This window comes from Malurus melanocephalus, unplaced genomic scaffold (assembly GCF_030028575.1).
Source record: "Malurus melanocephalus ecotype Western Australia unplaced genomic scaffold, MMel_1.1 scaffold_368, whole genome shotgun sequence".
Lineage (NCBI taxonomy): Eukaryota > Metazoa > Chordata > Aves > Passeriformes > Maluridae > Malurus > Malurus melanocephalus.
The window spans coordinates 246,870-268,116 of NW_026623600.1; the positions used below are offsets into that span (position 1 = coordinate 246,870).

The 21,247-nt window shown below is 53.8% G+C and overlaps 1 protein-coding gene across 1 annotated transcript; it reads right to left on the bottom strand.

Moving 5' to 3' along the window:
* Nucleotides 1–6: 6 nt before the first annotated feature.
* Nucleotides 7–21,189, bottom strand: MYOCD (myocardin). Its single transcript, XM_057378628.1, has 10 exons — nt 21,139–21,189; nt 16,382–16,457; nt 14,010–14,171; nt 10,018–10,193; nt 8,600–8,725; nt 7,808–8,076; nt 7,368–7,518; nt 5,324–6,265; nt 1,609–1,666; nt 7–1,001 (listed from the first exon to the last, which is right to left on the bottom strand). The coding sequence occupies exons 2-10, from the start codon at nt 16,395–16,397 to the stop codon at nt 433–435; spliced, it is 2,469 nt and encodes an 822-aa protein (XP_057234611.1). The 5' UTR covers nt 16,398–16,457; nt 21,139–21,189; the 3' UTR covers nt 7–432.
* Between the last annotated feature and the right edge of the window lie 58 nt (nt 21,190–21,247).

The following is a 21,247-nucleotide window of genomic DNA, read 5'->3' on the forward strand; positions in this document are numbered from 1 at the left end:
AGGAGAGGAGAGGAGAGGAGAGGAGAGGAGAGGAGAGGAGAGGAGAGGAGAGGAGAGGAGAGGAGAGGAGAGGACCTCACCACACAGTCTTGTCATGAGCTGCTCCAGTTCTCATCGGAGTGACTACTAAAACTGGGGAGGGGGAGGCAGGGCARGGAARATTAAAGAAAGAAAACTGAAGTTCTTGTCAATCAAAGGAAATGTTACAGGCACTGGTGCTCTCTGTGGGGATATRTCAATGGAGGAAAACCAAAGTACCAGAGTTGTTGTGTTTTCAGTTTTCAGTGACTGAAATTTAAACAAGTTTATATGCTGGGAAAATGACTCCAGTTTCCCCTGGATGAGGCACGTTAGCCCTGCATGTTTTCTGGCACGACAGAAACACTGCACTGCCTGCTGCAGGCTCACAGCATCCTGCCCCAGCACGTTCCTTCACCACTGCTGCAGGTGCAGGTCCATGCTGGTGTTCAGGTTGAGGTCAGCAACATCCAGGAAATCGATGTTGAAGATGCTGGGGCCTGTGGGGGTGAGGGAGCTGAAGCCGGTGGCGGAGCTGGGCGGGGTGAGGTCCAGCCACTCCATCGTTTCCCACGGAGACTCAGTGAAACTCATTTGTAAACCGGAGCCTTCGGCAGGGGAAGGGGAGAGCTGGGTTTCCATGGGCGAGAGGGGAGTCTGTAAAATCTCCTGGGAGTTGAGCAGTTCATCTGCGGCTTTGCCAGAGAACCCCTCCATCATCCCTTCGAAGTGGGGCTCCTCTCCCCCCATCTTGAGCAGGGCCATCTCGCTGACCCTGTCCAGGGGGCTGTGGGCATTCAGCAGCACCTCAAGGTGGGYGTCGCTGCTGCCCGGGCAGTGCTCGAAGGGCAGTGGTGCTGAGGACACCGGCTCGAATGGGGCAGAGGCCTTGGGGAGAGAAGCACTGGAGCTYCCTGTAGACACCATTATCTGAGGTACCTTCTGCAGGCAGGACCGATCTTCCTTGGCATTGGCTGGAATCTCTGTCAACAAATTAGAGGGATTTGAGATGCTCTGACAGAGCTCACCACTGCTGGTCACAGGGGCACCACCACAGCCCTACACCTGACCTCTTGGGAACCCCTACGGAGACTCACACCCCTCTCAATCTCACTGGCATTGCTTGTCCACCCTCCCTGYGGGAAGCCTCTCACATTCCTGCTTTCTGACCTTGATCCCCTGGGTTTAGACACAGTCCCTAGGGCACAAGCACTGGCAGCTGTCCCCAAGGGACTGGAAAAGGGCTCAGGCAGCACTTTGCACAATGGAGGCCATCAGAAGTGCTTTGTGTGGGAGATGGCACTGGCAGCACTGGGGACACTGGGGGCTCTGTGTGGGGAGGGGGCTGGCAGGGCGTGCCCAGGGTTGCTGCCCTGCTGCCCCTTCTGGGTTGGCACCTGCAGGAGCAGGCTCCGGGAGGGCCAACGTGCTTTTGGGTTCAATCTCAGTAGCTGCTGGCACAGGGAAGGCAAATGAAAGCTGTATTCAACTCAGGCAGTTCTGCTGGGGTGCACAGAATGCACTGAGCCCCACAGACCGATGCTGGCCKGCAGGGGAAGCCCTGGAGGGGAACAAGGAAGCAGAGCGTACCTCCACTCTCAATCAGCACGTCCAGGAGCTCRTCCATCTGCTGACTTCGTGTCATCTGCTGCAGCAAACGACAAAGAGGAGAGTAGAGGGCGTTAGGAGGAGAGTCCCTCCAGCCAAAAGCCAGGTAGATGGCTCTAAACCCCCAAAAAGATGGCTCTAGACCCCACAAATGGCTTCCTCCCATGAAGAAGAGAGGCAATACCAACATGGCGCTGGCAGCGGCATTCAGGGCACTGCAGGGACATGGGACAATCAGAGGGATCCAAGGAGAAAAACACACTGCCCTGCTGGCAGCCCTCTGCTTGGTGGCCACCACAGCCTGCCCTSTCCCAGGGCCCTCAGGACACACAATTATTTTGCTCCCAGCACCTCACACTGGCACCTGCCTGCCTGCCCTCCCTGCTCCTGCACTGCCCAGTCTCCCTCCTCTCCCTGACTGGAACCTGGAGGGATCCCCTGCATGCCAGCATAAGCCTATTTTCATCCCTGCCAACAGCATCACTCCACTTCCCTAAAGGCAGCCTCACTCCCAGCACTGAGAGTGCTGCCAGTCTCTGATGGAAAGGTGTTCCTGGGCCATGGACAGTGCTCCCGTGGGAACAGCGCTCAGGGTACGGCTCAGGGAGGCAGATGGCATGGAGCAGGATGAGGTTTCCTGGTGACTTGGGAATGCTCAAGGGTCTGTTTCTCACACAGCTTTGACCATCCAGAGAGAGTACACRGGCACCCCACGGGACATGGGGCGTGTCAGGATCCCTGGGTACATAGGTACTATCCTGGCCAGCAGGGTGTCCGATGCTTCGTGCAGGCAGACAGCACCTAACCCTTCAAAAAATCCAYTCCTCATGGAAACAGGCCTGTCCTACCCAGAGACCCCAGAATGGGTTGGAACTCCTGCARCTGAGTTCCACTAACTGCAAAAGGACATCAAGGGCAGCCCTGGCCCTGTAGAAAACAAAAACCATGCAGTTACCTGCTTCACTGCATCCTCATAGGGTGGAGGCTGCTTGACCTCAGACAGGGCTGGGCTTGACTTACAAAAACTTGGGGATGGAATAGAAAACTTTTGGCCTGACTGCRCAGCCATCTGCATGGGAAATACAGGGAAATGGAGTCAATGCACGGCAGGAGGCCCAGCTCTCTCATCCCTGTTGAGGTCAATGTGGTGCCAGGGAAATTAACGATTTTGTGGATCAAATGAACTCAAACAAAATGCCTGGCCTTTGAACAGGACAGAGGCAGGTGAMCCAGCTCCCTGAGCTAGCTCTGTGATCCAGGGCCCAGCTGGCCTCTGGTCACTGCCAGAGCACAGACATGGTGTCACGGAACATCCTGGCGCTCGGTCAGCTGTGGACATGCAGGACAAAGGCAAGACAGAGGTGGGCTGCTGGTGGTCAGCTGTGCTTGGCAGTGATGAGGCACTTCCCCAGCTGTCCCCTCCCCATCACCACCTGCCTGGGGGCATCTCAGAGAGCCCAAGCCAGRGAAGATCACCTGAAAGAGGGAAACCTCTGCCTGTGCTGAACACCTGCGTATCTTTGCCAACTTTTTTGCCAGGTTCCCCTTCCAGTATGGACCACATATGAATGACAGTGCCTGCCTGCTGCTGTCCCCATCATCTCTAGGCAATTGTGTATCCTTCCCCACTGCCTGGCCATGGCCTTGCCCCACAAAAACCACAAAAACCAGCAAGCACCAGGGAATTGCCCCTTCAGGAGGGTTGGATCCAGGGGTGTATCCAAGGCAGCAGYGAGATCACTCTGCCTGGCCATGCATATCCTGGCCACCTTTCTGTGGAGAGAGCTGGAAGAAACACTACCTCTGGCTCATGGGAAACAGCACTGCAGTGCTGAAGAGGTACCCTTGGCCCTGGGAGTCCCTTGCAGGCAGCAAAGGAATGCCCAGGATGGGTGGTGTTGGAGTTGGGATGAGCTGCAGCACACAATGGGACCATCCCTCTGTACACACCCTGCTCTTGGGAAGTGAGGGAGGAGCTGGAGATGCCCCTGCAGTGCCRCTGCTCTCTCCTGATCCTCACTGACCACTGCCCAGCTGGCCAGAGYAGCCTTGCTGCCTCTCTTGGGTATCACCTCATGGCATTGTGTCCCTCTCCCTACTGCCCCCCAGCTCTGCTCCAGGGTCCAGTTCACCTCCACAGCCCCAGTGCCAGGGTCACCTCCTACATCCCCTGCTCCCCATTGCCCAGCTCACCCAAACCAGTGCTCACAACAGCTTCCTCCCCACTGCAGCAGCCTCACTGCCTTCCTTACCCCAACCCCACTGCCCTCCATGCCCATTCCACTGGCAGCTCTGTCTCTGCCCTCCTCACCTTAAATTGCTGCCCTTTCCCATCTCACTGGCCRTGCTGTTTGCCAATTGCCCATGGCACCTACCTCCCCATCCTTGGGACACAGCACTGAGCCCCACTTTGTGCCTCTATGCAGGGCTGCACCCCAGTGCCTGCTCAGGGCCCACCGTGGGTGGCTTGGGAGTGGCTCTGCTGTGGCATGGGCTGCTCTGCACACCCAGCCTGCCCCTGCTSCAGCCCTGTTGCACACCTTGCACCCCTGTGCATGGGACAGGTCACTGAGAGCTGCTGCTGCCGTTTGGGGAGCCCTGGGAGGGAACTGGATAAACTGGGACTGCGATCAGCAGAACCTTGTGCTATTTGTGCTGGCAGCATGTCCCCATCCTCAGGCATTTGTACCTGTCCACGGAGCTCAGTGAGGAGTGGTGGCCACTGAGAACAACTCTCTGCTGGGCTGGCAGCCTGGTGGGGAGGCATCAGCTCGCTCTGACTGCAGACCCCAACTGCCAGCCCTATTCCAGCTTCCTGAGAAAAGGCTTCCCAGGGCAACTGCTCTCCTCCAGCTCAGTGGTGAAAATTCCTCACACACTGCTGGGAGCCACAATGGTTTGGCAAGATGCTGGGAAGCCCTGCAGTCCTGCAGTGGGGTCTCCTGGGGTGTAGGAACTGTGCCAGGGCTCTCCCAAGAGTTGAGGGGTCCATGCTGGTGCTTCCYTGGTGTGTACAGAGCTGTGCCAGGRCTCTACGGGGCACGGGCAGCTGAGCCAGAACTCCCCCAGGCACAGAGCAAGCTGTGCCAGGAGTCCCCCTGAGGGGAGAGGCAACTGGGTTTCAGCTCTTTTAAGGCAGAAGAGGTTGTGCCTATGCTCCCCCAGGGAAGGAGCTGTGCCAGGACCCCTCCAGGGGCAGAGGGAGCTGTGCCAGGGCTCCATGGGGCAGAGAGAGCTGTGCCAGAGTTCCCCAGGGCAGAGGGAACTGTGCCAGGGCTCCATAGGGCAGAGGATGCTCAGCCAGGACTCTCCCAGGACACAGGGGGCTTTGCCAGTGCTCACCTAGGGACACAGAGACCTGTGCTGGGATCCTCTGGGGAAGAGAKGAGCTGTGCCAGCACTTCCCCAGGGCAGCAGGAGCTGTGCCAGGGCTCCATGGGGCATGGGAGCTGTGGTGTGGCCCTGCCCAGGGCAACTGGCTGTGGTGGCAGAGCTCCCCTGAGATATCCTGCAAAGCACCCTGCAGTGCTACTGGCTGCCAACCCACTCTCCGTCGGAAATGCTCTCTGCCCTTCCAGGCAGCTCCACATGCTGCCACAGCCTCTGGGTGCCCACCCAGGTGCCAGCAGCCCTGGGCCAAGAGGAAAGGCCTCCCCCATGTTGGTGTGACCCCAGGAGGCTCTGGGTTGGCACTCACCGGCGCTGTGCGGAGGCAGCTGCTGCCTGGCGGGGACCCGCTGCAGCCCTCGGGGGACATGGGCAGCAGGTAGTGGCTGTTGGGGGATGGTGGCAGGCTGATGTGCTGGGGGCTCTTTGCAGCCCCCAGGGGAGAGTGCTGGGGGGAGCACTGCGGGCTCAGGAATGTCGAGGAGGTGATGGTGCTTTGCCCAGCGGGCTCCAAGCAGTGGCTATTTACAATGTGGGGCACCTGTGGTACCCCACAGTTACTCAGCTTATCAGAGCTGCCAACCTGGCCTTTYAGGGCCATTTGTTTGGATGCAAAAGGACAGCTGGACACGGTGTTTTCTTGTTTGATGGGGACACCAAAGAAATGCTGAGCAGGCTGYTGCTTCTCCTCAAGGCCATTGCTTCTCTTTCGCTTCTGGAGCTGCATCCGCAGCTCTTCCACTTGTCTCTGCTCTTGCTGCAGCTTCCAAGTCAGTTCATTGATGACTTTCTGCTTCTCCACCAGCATCTTGTCTTTCTCTGTGTCTATTCCTTCCAGTTCCAGCTGGATGCTCCCTCCATTCATGCTGCTCATGAGGCTTTCCTCAGCACTGCCATGAACTGGAGATGGCTGGAGACCGAACTGTGGAGAAGACATGGGCCCATCGTTGAAGGTGTCTGGCAAAGAGCCACTCACAGAGAGGTCAGAGGAGGCGGGYGAGATGGGTGGGGTGGAGCTGGTGCTGCCAAAGTGGTAGAAGCCATTTGATAACATGCTGGTGGAGGACTGTGACTGGTAACTGGACAGGGTGCTTGTTGGAGTGACTGGGAAGGTGACAGTGGTGATCTCACTGAAGTTTGGGACTGTGTTGCTGCTGCACTCCTGGAAGGGCCGCAGCCGCTCCATCAGCGCTGTTTTGGTACCTGACACAGGCAGGCCTCGTATTCGGAGYTGCTGCCTCAGCTCTGACACCTAGAAGGAAAGTCACTCGTGATCAGTCTGTGGCACATGAGCCCTTTAGAAACCCAGTGCTTCTAACAGGCAGTCTCAGGTCACAGGCTTGCAGCTTCCARCTTTAAAGCTCTGACCTCCCAGGTGCTCCCTGTCTCACCTGCGGTCACCAGAGTCACCATGCACAGGCCTGACCACTGCACATCCTGCAGAATCTCAACCTTTCCTAACAGGAAAACCTTTCTCCTTCCTCCAGGAACTGTGACTCCTCTCAACAAACCAGCAGTGGTCCTTGGGTCAGGGAAGCAACTCAAGATTCCCTTCCTATCAAGTAGGTTTCTCCATGAGCAGAGGACTTTAACACGGACCAGGACCCAGCTGACAGCTCAGAGAATGTGACACATACCTTGGAACCATGCTCTATGCTCAGGCACATGATTCAGTCACTGTGCTGGGGCAAACTCATATTATTTCTAACTCTGGGCTGGCCCCACATCTCTGCTCCTAGAAGGATTTGGCCTTCTCCATGGCTAAAGGTCCATAAGCTGAGTATAAAAGAACAGCTGATTTGAGGGATTCTCCCCTATGCCCTCTCTTACYTACATGAGAGGTGCTCAAAACAGYGCATGTAGCAGGAGGTACSTGCTCCTGCAGAACGCTGAGTTGGYCTGGCTGCAGTAACCACTGAGGAGCTGAGTCACTAAGGGGAGGCCACGCTGACCTACTGGCTTCTGGCTGGTCTGTTGGAGCACCCATGATGTCTACCATAAAGCCATAGAGGGATGGATCCGGGAACTGCAGAAKCAGCAGCTCAGATCACCCTTTAGCCTGACCTGCAGTCTCCCCAGGCTACACCTTTGGTTTGCTGATACACAGGCTGGAGCAGTGCACCCCCTCATCATCTGCAGAGCAGCAAGCCCTCATGTTCAGATCCTCACAGTGCCCAACCCCTGCCCCAGGGTGTWGGGCTGTACTCCTGGGTGGCTCAGAACACGGAGGTTCAGGTGTACTCATCTGTAACATGGTCACTCTCAGCCTGTGACACTCCCCTGGTACTCAGAGAAAGCACAGCACACTCAAGGCTGTGACATTCTGCTCCTGCAGTGACAAAATTTGTACTCACTTTGAGATCATCCAGGTTGGATGGCAGAGGGCCTGGCTTGATAGACGAGACACAAGTCTGGCCTGAAAAGGTGGTTTTCACTGGAGAAAGAGGGGTGTTGACAGAAGCTGATGAAGAACTTGAAGTTTTGACCATTTGCTCATTTGATTGCCTGAAATAACAAAGGAGATTTGGGGTAACTTGTCTGTTCCCCCCAGGGTCTTTGTGCCCAGCATCCCATCCCTCTGCTCCCTTGGGGCTGCTGTCTCCATATGAGACTTAAGGATGGCTAAGGAAAAYCAGGCTGGGCTGCAGGAGATTGCTGGTGTCCCACCAGCAGGTCACAGGTGCCCCTGTAACGCACAAAGCCAGAATTACTTGGAAGGAGTCTGTGCTCCTCCCAAGCTTCTCTGTTTCACTGGCATGCCTCTATCCCCTTGCTCTGGCACAAAGCCACTCACTTTAGCTGTCCTTGGTGCATCCCGGGGTAACTGAAGTGCTGCTGCTGCTGCTGCTGCTGTTGCTGCTGCTGCTGCTGGCTGAGGATCTGGAGCTGCAGGAAGAGTTGCTGCTGCTGGAGCAGTCTGGCATATGCAGAATCCATGGGTGGAGGGGACTTTTCTGCTTTCTGGTCTGGTGGGATGTACTGGTGGTACTTGAGCTTCTTCACTTTGGGCTTGGTGTCTTTAGGCTTTTTGTGTCGGTTCTTGCTATCACTGGATGATTTGGACTGTTGATCCAAGAAGGAAAGGAATTAGGTRTGAGAAGAGCTCCTGTCACCCCCTTGGGACCTCAGAGGCCTGGGACACAACAAGGACAGCTCATACAGGCACCCTGATATTCCAGCTCCAAGAGCTGCTGAGCCTGGGTGTGGGGGACTCCCTCGGCACTGCATCCCATCTTAGCTGTGCTGGAGGGCACGTGAGATAGATAAAGAATGACCCTCCCTGCCTGGAAGGTATTCCCATGTTGCCAGTATCTTCTCATGCTCCCAGCCCCAGGGGATGTTTTCAGTGCAGGACTCAAGCAAATGCTTCTAGCAAAGTGTACTGTTTTATCTTGAACCATTACACACTGAATTAAATTAGTTTTTGATACAAGGTTTGTCTGCCTGCATTATTCAAAGCTTTTAAGGCCAGGTACGCAGAGGTCCCACGCATTTGGGGTGCAGCACATGGACACTTCAGGTGTGGATGCAGGTGGGTGCCCTGGGCTGGCCCCTCTCGTGGGCAGCCTGGAGGCACAGGCAGTACCTTCACGGCAGAGGGCACGGGAAGCGTCGGGCTCTCCTGCCCCGCTGTCTGCTTGGGGCTGTCACATTGGCTGCCGGGCCCTGGGGCAGTGTCCGGAGTGTGGCCATCGGCACTGGGGGGACGATCCTGCAAGGGAGAGGTGAGAGGGGCTGTGAGGCCGGACCCAGGGGCTGCCCAGCCTGGACAGGGRCACCTGGTACTCTGTTTCCTCATCCCATGTTGTTCCCATTCCCCACAGATGCCCCCGTGCATCCCAGTCCCCTCACGTCTATCCCAGCCACAGCCCCAGACTACCCCAGTCCTCTGTCTCCACACCCCTCCTTGGCTTCCAAGCCCTCTCAATTTCACCTGAGCTCCATATCCTTGTTTGCTCCCCCTGTGCACTGCTGGCTCCTCAGTGTCCCCCAGATTAGACCAGTCCTTCCAGCTGACCTTCAGACGGCCACAATCCCTCTGGTCTTCTCCCACCCCACTGTGTCCCAGTTCCTCCCTTTCCCCCGCGTCCATAGGAGCCCTCCCAGTCTTCCTCAGTCCGCTCCAGTTCCCGCAGTCCCCCCTGGTCCCGCCGTTCTCCCCAGCCTCCACATTCCCCCTATTCCTCCCCAGTCCCCCAGTTTTCCCTGGCCTTCCCCAGTCCCCCCAGTCCCCCCAGTCCCACCACGGCCCCGCCGCTCCCCGCGGCTGCAGTGCCCGTGCCGGCGGGCAGGGGGCGCGCCGGGGCCGCGCAGCGCCGTCCCCCTGCGGTCACAGCATCACAAAATCACAGAGAATCACAGAAGATCACAGAGAATCACAGAGGATCACAGAATTAACCAGAATGGAAAAGACCTTTGAGATCATCAAGTCAAACCTGTGACCCAACACCCCCTTGTCACCCGACCATGGCACCGAGTGCCACATCCAGGCTTTTGTGAAACACCTCCAGGGGCCGTGACTCCACTGCCTCCCTGGGCAGCCCATTCCAGTGACCAGTCACCCTTTCTGTCAAGAAATTCTTCCTCATGTCCAACCCAAACCTCCCCTGGTGCAGTTACGACTGCATCCTCTCGTCCTATTGCTGGCTGCCTGGGAGAAGAGACCGACCCCGGCCTGGCTGCCCTCTCCCATCAGGGAGTTGTGGAGAGTTACGAGGTTCCCCCTGAGCCTCCCAGGGCTAAACAACCCCAGCTCCCTCAGCCKCCCCTCACAGSGYTTGTATTCCARGCCCTTCCCCAGCCTTGTTGCCCTTCTCTGGACACRCTCCAGTATCTCCACATCCTTCCCAAACTGGGGGGTCCAGAGCTGGACAYAACACTCAAGGTSCGGYCTAWMCAGTGCCGAGTACAGRGAAGAAATAAATTCTTCCACCGTGACTCCCTCCTGTATCCCCCCATCGCTCCTGTCCCGTGTCCCCCCGGCTCCAGACCGGCTCGTCCTACCTGGGGGGCCTCGGCAGGGGCGGAGGGGGGCGGCTCCGGGGCTTTGGAGCCGGGGGGCGGCTCGGCGGGTCCTGGGGAGCCGCGGCTGCGGGGCCGCTCCGGGGACAGCCCATCGTTGCTGCTGTCCTCCTCGAAGGCGAAGGCGTCGGCCGGGCGAGGAAAGCCGCCCTGGGTGCCTGCGGGGGCAGAGGGGWGACGGTCAGAGCCCGCGGGGAGCGGGGCAGCGGCGAGGGGCACGGGGCCTGGATGAGCCCAGAGGGAGCCTCGGGCTGCGCCCACCGCCCGCTCCCGGCCCTGTGAGAGTCACACGCGTGTCCGGGGGACTCGGCCCGTTCCGGGACAGAGAGCAGCCATGGACAGGGACGCTTGGGAGACCGAGAGAGGAGGGGTCTGGGGAGCCGAGAGCATGGACCATGTTCTTTAGGAGGGGGAAAGGTGAGGGGTGTGAGGAACCGTGACCACGGACTGTGTCCCTTGGGAGAGAAGAGTGATCTGAGGAGCCAGGACCATAAACCATGTTCCTTGGGACAGGGAGAGAGAAGAGGTTGGAGGAGCCTGGCCTGCCAACACAGAAGGGCGGGTGCAGACAGGTGGGATGGGTGCCCCTCTGCCGGACTGAGCTGGGAGAAGGGCGAGAGTTGCCCTCCCACACCTGAATACCCTGGCTGAACACCCGCACCACTCATGGGATCCCGTCCTCAGCAGGACTGAGGCTGAAATCAGCTCACGRTGTGATCCATCTGCTCATGGCAAGAGCCAAGAAGGGTGGATGTGCCACATGCTGTCTGTGCCCACAGGCTTCACCCACAGGACATGGTTCAAACCACGGCTGCTGCCTGCCTGACAATCCCAGGCTGCTCCGTCTGCACAGCTCCTGCACTGTTATCTGCTAGTCAGATGGGCAAGGGCTCTTGACCCCGAGGTTTTGATGATAAATAAAGTGCTGAGAAAAAAAAGTCTCATGTGAGCCTCRAGAGAGCTGCAGGTGGGGGTAGAGGAAGGAGCAGCATGGCTACACTCGTAATCTCCTCATGTTCATGTCTGGCATTTGTCAGGCAGCTTGGCACACTGATARCAAGGTGACAAATGGGGAAATAGGAAGGGCCTGGGGACAAGCTTCCACCTGTCCCTGTTGCTGGTCTAGCAATGTGCACCTTCTCACTGACACGCACCTCCTGCTCTGACCCCTGCCCCTATCTGAGAGATAAGGGTTATCTCCACTCCCTGCGGCTGCTGGTGCCAGGGTGGGTGAGGACAAAGCCCTGGCTCCCTGCCTGAGCTTCTGCCCAGACATGGGCTGGGGAAATGAGATCAGCTGTGTCCAACTTGCTCTCTTCATACATCCCTGGAAGTAGGGCCTGTGTCCTCTCCATCTGARGCAGCACCCAAACAGGTCCCTGAGGAACTGCATGGTCCACCTGGGCTGCATGGGAGCTGCTTCCCACTCCTGCACACCAGAGTGGACATCTCTTCTCGGAAAAAAGGACTCGAAGCAAGGGGGGCTTATGGATGCGCAGGGCTCCTGCAGGTGAGAGGCAGTGCCAAAGCTGGAAGCCCAAGGGACCTTCAGGACMCAGTGACAGCCCAGAGCATGACAGGAATGTGCTGCATACTGCTGCTTGTACTGCTGGCCTGTGCCAATGGGGAATGCGTCCCTTATCTGTCCTGCTCTCACCCAGCCAGGCCTGAGCGTATTGTTTCTTGGTCCTGTGTCCCTGTTGTAATCTCAGGCAGGATGGTGTTTGCACCGGGCTGTTTCTAATGCACTGGGTATTGTCCTCTTGAGCACATTGGACAAAGTGATGACAAGGACCTGGTAAAAAAGGGTTCTTGTATCACTGCTCAGCTATGCAGGGCACTGGCAGCCTCCTGTCACCGGGACATTTGGACTTTCTGTTGGGGTCTGGCACTTTCTGCTTACCCTGCCGGAGGTGATTAGAGGAACACGTCAGCTGAACTTTCCACTGTATAAACAGTTGAGATTCCATAGTTAAAGTAAAATGATTTTAAACCCTGTCATCTTTCTGGTATTGCGAAAACAAAAGGCTTAACGTTCTGAAGTGCYAGCGCTCATCTCTGCTCTGTGTTCAGCCCTTTGCCCCAAACTGCAAGTAAAATAAGAGGCCTCTGACTCCAAAAATGAGCTTGAGGATTCTTCAGCTTGGGGCTTTCTGCAGAAACCTGAGGGCTGGGATAGTGTTCTTGGTGCAGCTGCATGACCTTCTTCTCATGACATCCTGCGGTACCAAGCACCTAATGTGCTGCRTGTTTCACCCTAAATGGGATGAAACTGGCTTAAAGGACATGTTTTTTCCCCAGCAATGTGATASAGGAGCATTGTGAAAATGAGTAATTTAAAATGGAACAAACAATTTTTAAGCCAGACCTTTTGTTTTTAACTGTTTGGTCCTGTAAATCTGTTTACCACAAGCTCCTGACAAGGCAGCTGCAGAGATGCTCTATGCAAGATACAAGTTCACTAGCCCAGCCTCCAAACCTCAGCTCCAGGGAATAAAGCCATGCTCAAACTGCCTCAAATGTTTATTAAGGGGAGGGGTGGTGTGGTGTGAAAGTTTTCTCCCTCTACTGTTTTGTCCTTCAGTAAATGGCTGGGAAGATTTTATTTGAACTCGCCTTAAAAATTCCTCTTCAGGCAGAGTCCTGGAACATTTCACCTCCAAAGAGGAGAGCCTGCAACTTGCTGGAAATGGAGCAGCTCCAGGGCCAGGCTGGAGAAGCTGCTATACATAACACAGCCTGCATTTCACAGCCCCAAAACCAAGAGCAGGAATAGTTCTGGRGCAGGACAGAGCAGTATCTGTGCCTGGAATATTTCATGTCCTTTATGATGGTTTCTGAGATGAAATGGAAGTTAAAATGCTTCCTGTTCCAACTCTCACTTTTGACATCTCCTGTCACTCCAAGACCCTTTCTGTCCCAAAGCCCTGCTACTGTCCCTAGCTTGCTCTGACCTCCAGAACAGACTCTTCAAATGGGATTATGCCAATGGAAATGATCCCATGAACTGAGGAACTGTGGGCAACAGAACAAGCAGCTTGCGGGGGCAGAGCAGCTCTCAGTGCCTCTTTGGAGACCTGAGGACCTGTTTAGAATGTGTGGAGATGGCCCCAGGCTTCAAAAACAGGGGTTGCTGTCCTATCACTGTGGGACCCTGCTGGCTTTCCTGCTCCCTTTTCTGCTYTTGGACCTCCCTGTCCCGGCACTGGGCTCTGGTGAAATTCGAGTCACCTTTTTGCTCTCTGTTGGCTCCCACAMCATCTTCCCTGCAGCAGTGTGGGGAAGTAATTGTGGATGATTCTTCCTCCCTCCTCTGGTGAGGGTAGGTGATGCAAGAAAATCAAGCGTAGGGATAAGGCAAGTGCTGGRTCCCTGCTGGTAGGACTGACCCTATTTGGGGGTGCAGGCCCCTGCTCATATTCTCCAGTGTCTTAGTGCCCCAGGGGTGCTTCCACACCCCAGGGATGCAGCATCCTGCTCTGTTGGGTCCTGCAAACCACTATGACCAGTGGTCAAAAAAAGGAGAACCACAGCCTTGCTGAACCGGGTCCATGTCACCCCCATTTACTGGGATGTGAGAACTTGGCAGGGCACAAGTGGGAGAATCTGGGCTGGTCTCACAACCACACCTGTGCACTCACATTCTCTCCCATGCTGGAGGAAGCAGTGTCCTGTGTCCAACTCAGTATTACTTCTGAGCWCAAAGCCTTGGGGAGGGAAGGGGTGTAAGAAGGGAGGTTCTTTCTGTGCCTGAGCAATTGTGCATGTTTCGGTTCACTGCTCTGAGAGCTCTGTGCTCACAGGCTGTGCTGGACTGAGCTGGTTACTGTGAAAATAGTGAAATTTAAACAACAAATGCAGCTCCTACATCCAGATCAGTCAATTCCTGCAGTCCCTGTGGTACCTCCTTGTCCCCTCGGCAGCCCCTGTCCTGCTCCACATGCACACACAACGCGCACATTCGCTGYCACTACCTTTTATGGCCTCTTTCACAGCCGAGTCAACGGGAATAATATTCTTCTCCACCAGCTCCAAAGGACCCGGCCTGAGCGCGATCTTTTCATTCAGGTCATCTGCCAGTCGGGCTCTTTTCAGCTTCATTTGAGTAGACTGAATGGACCCCTCTGCAGCTGAGTCTAAAAGGCCAAACAGAAGCATCAGGACTGGGRGCTCCTGTGGGCACAGAACTCAGTGAGAAAGTACTGCCCTTCAGCACAGTCTCTGGGGACTGTGGTCAACACCTGAGCGTGGCTCAGCACAAGCAGGATCTGCTTTGCTGCACTGGATGTGGCTGCTGGGGTTTGGGACATGGGTCCTTTGTTAAGCCTCAGGCCCAGCTTCTCCATTCTCAAACAAGAGCCTCTGTCTACCAGCCTGGGCTTGCAAACCCAGCCTGCAGCTGAAGCATCCCCTGCAAGGCCCAAGAGGGATCTGTGATGGAAGCTTCATTAACAAGCTGCCACTAACAAGAGCCWGAGGGGTCTACAGCTCCTGCCTGTCAGGAGCACACTGGCCTCTTGTGGGCTAGTGCAGATGAATCCCTGCTTCTGGGAAACAGCTGGAGAATAGAACCACTGGCAGTGCTGGACAAGTGGAGTAAATTGCTTACACTGGAATTAAGAATGCTCAGTCATGGGCTGTGGACTTTTGGAGGTGACATGACTACAATGCTCCAGGCCTTCGGGGAAGAACAAGCTTGAGAGGAGCAGAGCAAAAGCAGGTAGATCTGGAAGCTACAGCCCTACCAAAGCCAGCTGAAAAGACCCCAGTGACAGAAGAATAGCAACTTAAACAGAAAGATATCCTGGCTGGCTCCTCTCTTGGCACAGGTAAGAGTAGTGAGGGAATGGGACTCTAAACTAGACCATTTCTACACCCTTTAGGGTCTAAAGTAAGAACAGCTGCATGTAGGTTGTTCTGTCTTCAAAGACTGGAGACTCTCTGGAAGACCTACCATAGGCAATATGAGCTACAGGGCTTGATACTATAGAAAAGTCTCTGCAGGAGGTGAGGAGGGCTGGTCTAGGGCCCTTTCTGGCCTCAGATTATATAGAGCTGTGAACACAGATGAGCTCCCTGAGGTGAACAGTAACAGAAGGGGTGATGTAAAGTGTCTCATCTGGCCAGTTTCAATCGCCTCTAGGTCCTGTTATGAACAGAATGGATTTGTAAGTCCATGGCATACCAAGACACAACTCCATGAAATGCAGAGCAGGATGGACAGAGAGTGGGCAGAGGCTGCAGGTAATGGGGCTGTGGGGCAGCAGTGTATCTTTGCTCAGTGCACACCAGGCACTCTCTGCTCTCTGCAGTCTCTGTCCCCTAACTGGCTCAGTACCTGTCCATGCCCAGGGATTGCAACTGTCTCCATGTGTAGTAACAGCCCCCCAGCTCCAGTCCATATTGCTTCTATTATTTATCCTAAAGGAAACACACTCTCCAGCTCTTAAACAAGCAACGGTGCTAGCTTGTTTTGGGGATAGAAATACAAGGGAAGAGCAAGGCAGCAGCACTGATCCAGCATGGGACCCTGGCTCAACCCTTCTGCCTGCCAGAAGAAGAAAGAAATACAGATTGCATCCATGCTGAGAGCAGAGAGCAGCATTCACAGCTGCCAGAGTGATCTGTTTCTTCCAGGCAAGTGACAGGACTCAAGGAGGGAGGGAAGGCTGCGCATCCTCTCTGTCTCTAAGGATCTTGTTATCTCTGGAGATAACAAGGGACACTGTGGTGTTCTGCTGTCTGTGATGGGATACAGCCCTGCCAGCTCTCTGGCTAAGAGGGAACACCAGGATGGGAGAGAAGAGAGCTGCTCTGGCTCACAGACTGATAGCAGGGCTTTTCATACTGCTGTGTCAGGGTCATTGGCTGCATGGGCTGTCACACAGAATATCCAGAATTATAGCAGCACAAAACATGTCCMGCTTTGGGAAGGTGTTACAATGACCTGCTACAGGAATTTCAGTGCCCTGGACAACAAACACCCGGGGTTTGCTCTTCATGATCAGACATCAGCACCGCGGTCTAACAGAGTTCTCTCTCACAGCTGTTCTGTACCCCAATGTTCCCTAGCACATCTTACACTCTCCCACTGCCAGAGATGGGAGAAAGGCTGGATGGCCTTGGGACTGTGTCTGTCAAACAAAAAACACATGTCCTGCTTCCTGAACACCAGGTCTGGGTAGAATTTCATACAACGTATCCCAGAGGAGTCTGTCCCTCATGAGCAGCTGGGACAAAGTTAACAGCAATGAGATTCCTGAARGAACACAAGTGAGGCAGGAGAGACACAAGTCCCAGGGCAGGAGACAGGAGGAGTACRTGGGAGAAGCTCGGGCAGTCTTACCTTGCAGAATGTGCATATTGACCAGGTCTGACCGCTCAGGCCTGCTTCTGATCTTGTGCTTGAGATAATCTTCAGTCTGCAGAACACAAATGCAAAGTTACCTGGCTAGAGCAGCAATAGGGWACTGAGAGCACCTGCCCCTGTGCCATCCCATGATTCTTTTGGATTTATTACAAGCTGGGTTGAGTAAGCTCCTAAATGACATTTTTCATCACTGAGACACTGGCTTGTTCTTAGGCAGAAGTTCTTCAGAAAGGGAGCAATGTGCACATAGCTGCTGACTGTTCACTGCACCCACTGCTGTGTTCTTTGCAATCATCTCTATTGGGCTTCTGATGCCTGAAATGTTATGAGAACTCATAGAAAGGGTGACACCTATTCCCTAGGAGTGGTGGGCCTGCACACCATGTCACCTTTGAGAGCTGCACCAAGACAGCTCTGGAGTGTTCTGGTAGCAGTGGCTTCTGTGGAAAGCCCAGCATTCTGGAGTGAGACATCAGGCAGAGCAAGTCATGAAGCCACTCAGGCTCTCTACCCAGGTCAGCCACCAGGCTTAACCTTCCCACAGACTTCAGTTCCTGTGCTCTCTGGTTCCTCACCCAAGATTTGATATGGGATTGGGAAAATCTACTTGGCAGTCACTGCAGCTGAGCTTGTGGTGGTTACGGTCCTGGAGGCTTGTGTCAACTCCCTCATGGTTTTAGGAACAAAGAGGCTCACAGAGGTATAGTAACAGCATCCATAAGGGCCAAAAAGTCAGCCTTGAGGGCTGATGACCTCAAGAATACAGTAAGTTTATCCCCTGGTGAAGAAAAGCTAGAACTCAACTTAGACAAGKTATTAGCTCTTAGTTAAACTGAGCTTCAAGAAGAAATAGTACAAAAATTGTAACTTAGTTCAAAGAGGTTAAAATCTTAAGGATAAATATAAAAGAATGTTACAAGCGGCTTGACCAAAATTGTAAATCTCCAGTACAAAATGTACAGGATCATGAGAAAAAGATCTTATAAGGATTTCTGCAGCTGGGATCAGGCAGTGGAAAGTCCTGTCTGCGTTCCATAAACAGGAGAAATAATTGYGCATACTGCTGAGATGGCTGCAGGACTTAATGCCTTTTAAAACCATCCTCACTAAAAAGATAAATGGCTCTTTATCAATCAGATGGCTCAGCCAAGAACCTTCAGCAACAAAAGAGAAGAAGCTTCAGTTATCGTGTTGGAGAACAGGTTAGAGTGTGCTCAGAGGAGTTAAATGTTCCCAAACAGTTTGACACACATGAGGCTAGAGTAATAGCAACTATCTGTGGTTCTCCAGGAAAATGGGCAAAGGAGAGAATAATTTCTTGCTTTGAAAGAAATGGAGAGAAGAAACCAGGAAATTATAAAGCAGACAGCAAGATATTGGGCCAAACAATCTGCATAAATGGATTTTGAAGTTAGCAAGGAGGTGAGCGAGGTACAGCCAGGATGAATTTATCCAAGAACAAATCATATCACACCAACCAAAATTCCTTCAATGGAGAGATGACAATTTTCTGTTACAAGAATAAACAATGAATGTCATGCAGCTTGACTCGAAGCATGTTTTGATATTGTTGCACCTGGCTTTCTCACATACAAGCCAGAGAAATTTGGTCTGGATAAGACTAATATAGTAAAGGAGCATAGCTRTGGATCACCAGAGGAATTGGAAATGGCTAACAGTCTAAACAGAAGAAAATATCAAATCCTGTTACAAAGCATTTTTTTTTTCCTGCTAATCAATATATTAATCAATGCTTTGAATGATAGAAGACATACCCCTTAATTCTGAATCACTCATGGCTAACAGATTACAGTGCACCATGATTTGGAGCAACTGATGGTCTGGAATACATGTGCTACCGTTTCCAGAARGATGTTTGGGAAGGACTGTGCTCAGGTTGCAGCCACAGCTAAGCCAGCTGATTAAGCACAGCAATGGATGAAGAGTTAATACACCAGAGATGCTCCTGCAGWGGTTACTGGACAGGGTCTTAGGCAGAAATTATTTACTCCATGCACAGGAAAAGTATGAAAGGCTCTGGAGAATCCAGTGATCAGCAGCTGACCCACAACCCCAAACCAGCAAGGGAGACACAGCACAGGGTGTCAGCTGGGCCCTGTTCTGTGTCCTGCATCTGAAAGGGTCCATGGGAGGGTCTGGGCAGCAGCTACACACATCACCATTGAGTCAGAGATGGGATCAATGAAGGGACTGAGGGGAGAGGAGGAGAGGTTGAGGTGAGCTGGCAACAGGGACACAGAATGCAAAACAGCTTTTAAAAGTGCTGCAAAAAAAAAAGAGACACAGTTCTGCATGTGCACACAGGAGTGTGCTTAAACTACAGCAGAACAGCTTGGTCTGGGAATCAGGGTCATGACCTCACAGCACAGGTCAGAGCAACAGAGCAGGGCACTGGCACTGGCTGTCTGTGGGTGCTCACACACCAGAGCAGGGCACTGGCACTGGCTGTCTGTGGGTGCTCACACACCAGAGCACAGCACTGGCACTGGCTGTCTGTGGGTGCTCACACACCAGAGCACAGCACTGGCACTGGCTGTCTGTGGGTGCTCACACACCAGAGCACAGCACTGGCACTGGCTGTCTGTGGGTGCTCACACACCAGAGCAAGGCACTGGCACTGGCACTGGCTGTCTGTGGGTGCTCACACACCAGAGCAGGGCACTGGCACTGGCTGTCTGTGGGTGCTCACACACCAGAGCAGGGCACTGGCACTGGCACTGGCTGTCTGTGGGTGCTCACACACCAGAGCAGGGCACTGGCACTGGCTGTCTGTGGGTGCTCTCACATCAGTCAGGACTGACCCAGTAGAGCTGCTCTGCTCCGGGGGCAGAGGCACTACAGCCGCCCCTGCAGCCCCTCTGTGCTGGGGTACTGGGTGAATGCTCAAGCCCTGCTGAGCCAGACGGCCCCAGGAAAGGCAGCCTGCTCTCTTTCCTCCACCCCAGAAATCTATTATAAGACATGGACTTCAAAGTCTGCTGCGCTGGCCTGATGCCAGCCTCTAGCATAGCCAGTGACATGTTTAAACAAACAATAGACATTTTATTTACTGAAGCCTTTACAACGCCTTACCCTTCCCCCTATATTTTTTCCCAGCTTATTTCCACCAACACAATCTGATGCTTGGACCATGTGTAGGTTTGCCTGGTTCCTGTGCCAGGTCAGAGCAAGCTGATGTCTGCACCTGAGTGCAATTAAATTCAYGTAATGCATTTCCAGCTAATCCTTAGATCAGGTCCTGCATTGGGCTCAGCTCCAGTTGCTCTCCTACAGCTGTGGCTTTGCTCATGTTTTCTGCTGGGACTTCAGTACCTTTGGACCCTGGCTCTTAATAAGCTGCAAATTTGTGTCTCTGGGGTGCAAATGACGAAGACTTCACATGTGAACTTTTTTAACATCAGTTGAGGCAGAATAGCTTTCAGAACACACACTCAGTTATATATCTGCTTTCTGTTTGCACATCAGCTCGGGGGAATATTAGCTGAAGAACAAATGCCTTTGAGTAATTATGCAGAAACAGCTGCTGATCTTCCCTGTCCCAGGTCTAAGCAGGGCAGCTTTGCAAGGGAATTATGTTTGTTAYGGGCTGTGCTCAGTGTCTTCATTAGCAGTTTCTGAAAGTGCCTGTGGTTTGGGATAAACTAGACCATCCTTCCCCTTTCCCCAGGCAGCTAGCCAGTGAAAGCTTTTGAAGASAAAGAGACACAAATGTATACTTTAACTGTAAAATATATGACACTTCAAGGATACTTTGGATTGCTTGAAATTTTTTAAGCATACTAATTTTTCAGAGTCATATTGTGTTCCTTACAGTCGCCATTTATTACCACAGGAGACTTGGGGCAAGTGATTTGGAGCGTGTTTAAGTTCAGAAGAGCACTTCCCTGTATTTCACAATCATTCTTCCTTGCTAAGGTCCTTTCCCATGTGACTGCAAACACGTTTTGCAGATTAATGAACCAAAYTCTTGTGTTCAAGCAGAACCTGCATGACTAAATTACTCCCTTTTCTAGAATCATCCCTCCAGCTTGGTCAAAGCTGGATTGTGGGTGATAGGAAAATGAATGTGACTTCCCAAAAAGTGATCAGATCACAGAGTTTCAATGTGTTCTGGAAATGGCTACTGCCTTTGGCAGTGTTTAGGGAAGCCTGGCAATGGGGTGGATGGGAGCCTGACCCATTTTCCCTTTGGGTGTTGTGTCCTGATGGTCAAGCTGCACTGCAGAGCTAAAAGCTGGAGCTCCTGCCTGGTGACAAGTGTGAGTTCTGAGTTCCCTGGAGATTTGCTCCAGGGGGCACCTGCATTCCCTCTGCACACTTGCTAACTCTGTTCCCTCAGGTCTGGCTGGCAGGAGTGCAGAGCAGCCTGAGCAGAAGGAGTGGCTGTGGATGTGGCCTGGAGGGGGAGGCAGCAGCTCCACTGGTTGGGCATTTACTGGAAGCACTGACAAAGCCATGTTGAACCATGCCCTGCCCACGGGGCTGCTGTAAAACCCCACAGCTCAGGGCACAGATGGCCCCTCTGCCCTTTTTTCAAACCTTCCCTGTTGRGAGAAGGGTGCTGCAGAGCCCTGGCTTGACCTCAGCACGTCTGGAAGCAGGGCAGATACCCTGCCCCTCATCCTGGGCCTGCATGGAAGGTGCTTTCAAACCCCGTGACTCATGCAAAGCAAGCCCGTGTGCTCCCTCATTGGGATGGCTGCAGGAGTTACCTTGGCTCGCTCCAGACTTTTTCGCTGTTCATGGAATGCAGATGGGCTTTTCAGTGCTGCAACAGGAAAGAAAGAGGAGCAGTCAGCACAGGAGCGGAAGCAAGCAGCT